Source organism: Charadrius vociferus, unplaced genomic scaffold (genome assembly GCF_000708025.1).
Source record: "Charadrius vociferus isolate BGI_N301 unplaced genomic scaffold, ASM70802v2 scaffold163, whole genome shotgun sequence".
NCBI classification, from domain to species: domain Eukaryota; kingdom Metazoa; phylum Chordata; class Aves; order Charadriiformes; family Charadriidae; genus Charadrius; species Charadrius vociferus.
This window is the reverse complement of record NW_009648332.1, coordinates 21909305-21911321: the sequence shown is the minus strand read 5'-3', so window position 1 is coordinate 21911321 and position 2017 is coordinate 21909305. Positions and strand designations below refer to the sequence as shown.

The 2017-nt window shown below is 41.9% G+C and overlaps 1 protein-coding gene across 1 annotated transcript in view; it reads left to right on the top strand.

The window, feature by feature from the left end:
* Positions 1-2017, top strand: part of CFH (complement factor H) — a gene marked incomplete at its 5' end in the record, with an annotated part of 34048 nt that overhangs the window by 8175 nt on the left and 23856 nt on the right. The window contains one exon of the mRNA XM_009884933.1: positions 710-889. Coding sequence (XP_009883235.1) covers positions 710-889 — 180 coding nt within the window. The remainder of the gene's footprint in view (positions 1-709; positions 890-2017) is intronic.

The following is a 2017-nucleotide window of genomic DNA, read 5'->3' as shown; positions in this document are numbered from 1 at the left end:
CTAATTCGCCCACCTTCACTCCACAGCAAGACCAACCTGTAGTTACCTTATAGTCATCATCTCCCAGCCCTGAGTGCGCTGGTGATATTTTCTAAATTGGAAGTAGAATATGAGAAAAACCAAAAGACAGGCTCCAGTTTATAAATAGTATGTTTTTCTGGCTTCTCTGAGCATAAAGATATCATAAGCTTTTTAGAACAGCATTCTTGTGTTTTCTCAGTTGTTGAAATACTTCCGGTGTCAGTATAAGACCCTGACTGAATAATCAGTTCCTAGTTAAGTATAGTTATTGCTCCATTTAGGACCTGCCAGTGAACCTGCCCTCCTTTAGGCCAGTGTCTATAAACCAGCCCAGGAGAGCTGCAGGTGAGCCCAGCATAGGTCATTTTGCGCTCCAGCTGCGGAATGACCTACTGGAAAAGATTAGTCAAATTCAGTTTGATCACCTCCAGTTCTTACTCCCACTATTCTCTTTGCAATTAAGTTTTAATCTTCTAATTAGCATGACATCATAAACAGCTGTCACTCACCTCTTACAGAATCATACATTTCTAAGAGCAGGAGGGAAACATAACCTTGTCTTTGCCCTAAGAAACATCTTTTTAACAATTTTATGCAGTTACAGTCAATACACTGAAAATAAGAACTTATGCAATAAGTTTAAACATATGCTTCAAATTAACATCCAGTTTTTTTTCTTTTTGTTTAGAAATTGTATGCTCTCCTCCAAGGATTCCCAATGGGAACTTCAGACCTCAAGAAGACAGCTACATAGAAGGTGATACAATCAGAGTACAGTGTAATCCTGGATATACTTTTAAAGCATTGACTGGTGAAAGCACATCTAAATGCACCAAGAATGGCTGGGTGCCTGATCCAAGTTGTATCCGTAAGTAGCTCTCATGAATAAAGACACATGAAGAGTTGTTGGAAATACCTCAGTGAAAAAGAGGTCAAGAGGAAAACTTAAGAAACATGAGAAGTTAGAGTTACTTATTCATTGTGTTTCTTCATGATGTAAAGCTTAATTTGATGGTTTAGAAAAATCATCTATAAAACAATGGTATAGTCTACATTTACATAATGTTTATAAATATAGGTATTATACAGGAGCAGAATGCCAGTCAAGGTAAGAGGACATAGTGAGTGTTAAAGTATCCAAAACAAAACAAGGAGAGGTGTATTACTGGACCTAGTACTGACAAACAAAGAGAGACTGGTGGAGGACGTTAAAGTTGGCGGCAGCCTTGGCTGTAGTGATCATGAGAAGATAGAGTTCAGGATTAAGTGTAGTATGCGTAAAACTACAAGTAGGATTGCAGCCTTGGACTTCAGGAGGGCTAACTTTGATCTCTTCAAGAAACTGCTTGGAGAAATCCCATGGGTGAGGGCTCTTGAGGGTAGGGGGGCTCAAGGGAGCTGGCTGCTATTTAAGTATCACTTCCTCCAAGCTCACGATTGGTGCATCCCTAAGAGCAAGAAATCAGGCAAAGGAAGCAGGAGACCTGCATGGCTGAGCAGGGACCTTTTGAAAAACACAGGTGGAAGGAGGGAGTTTACACCACGTGGAAGAAGGGCCTGACCTCTTGGGAAGATTACAAGAATACCGTCAGAGTATGCAGGGATGAAACGAGGAGAGGCAAGGCCTCCTTGGAATTAAATCTGGCACGGGATGTCAAGGTCAACAGGAAGGGTTTCTTCAAGTACATTGGAGGCAAAAGGAAAACTAGGGAAAATGTGGGCCTGTTGTTGAACGGGACAGGTGCCATGGTGACAGATCATGCAGAGAAGGTGGAGTCACTGAATGCTTTCTTTGCTTCAGTCTTCACTGCTCGGGCCAGCCCTCAGGAGTCCCAGACTTAGCAGGTAACAGAAAAAGTCTGGAGGAAAGAAGATTTTCCCTTGGATGAAGAGGATCAAGTTAGAGATCAGTTAAGTGAACTGGATATCCACAAGTCCATGGATCCTGATGGGATGCACCCATGAGTACTGAGGGAGCTGGCAGAAGTAATTACTG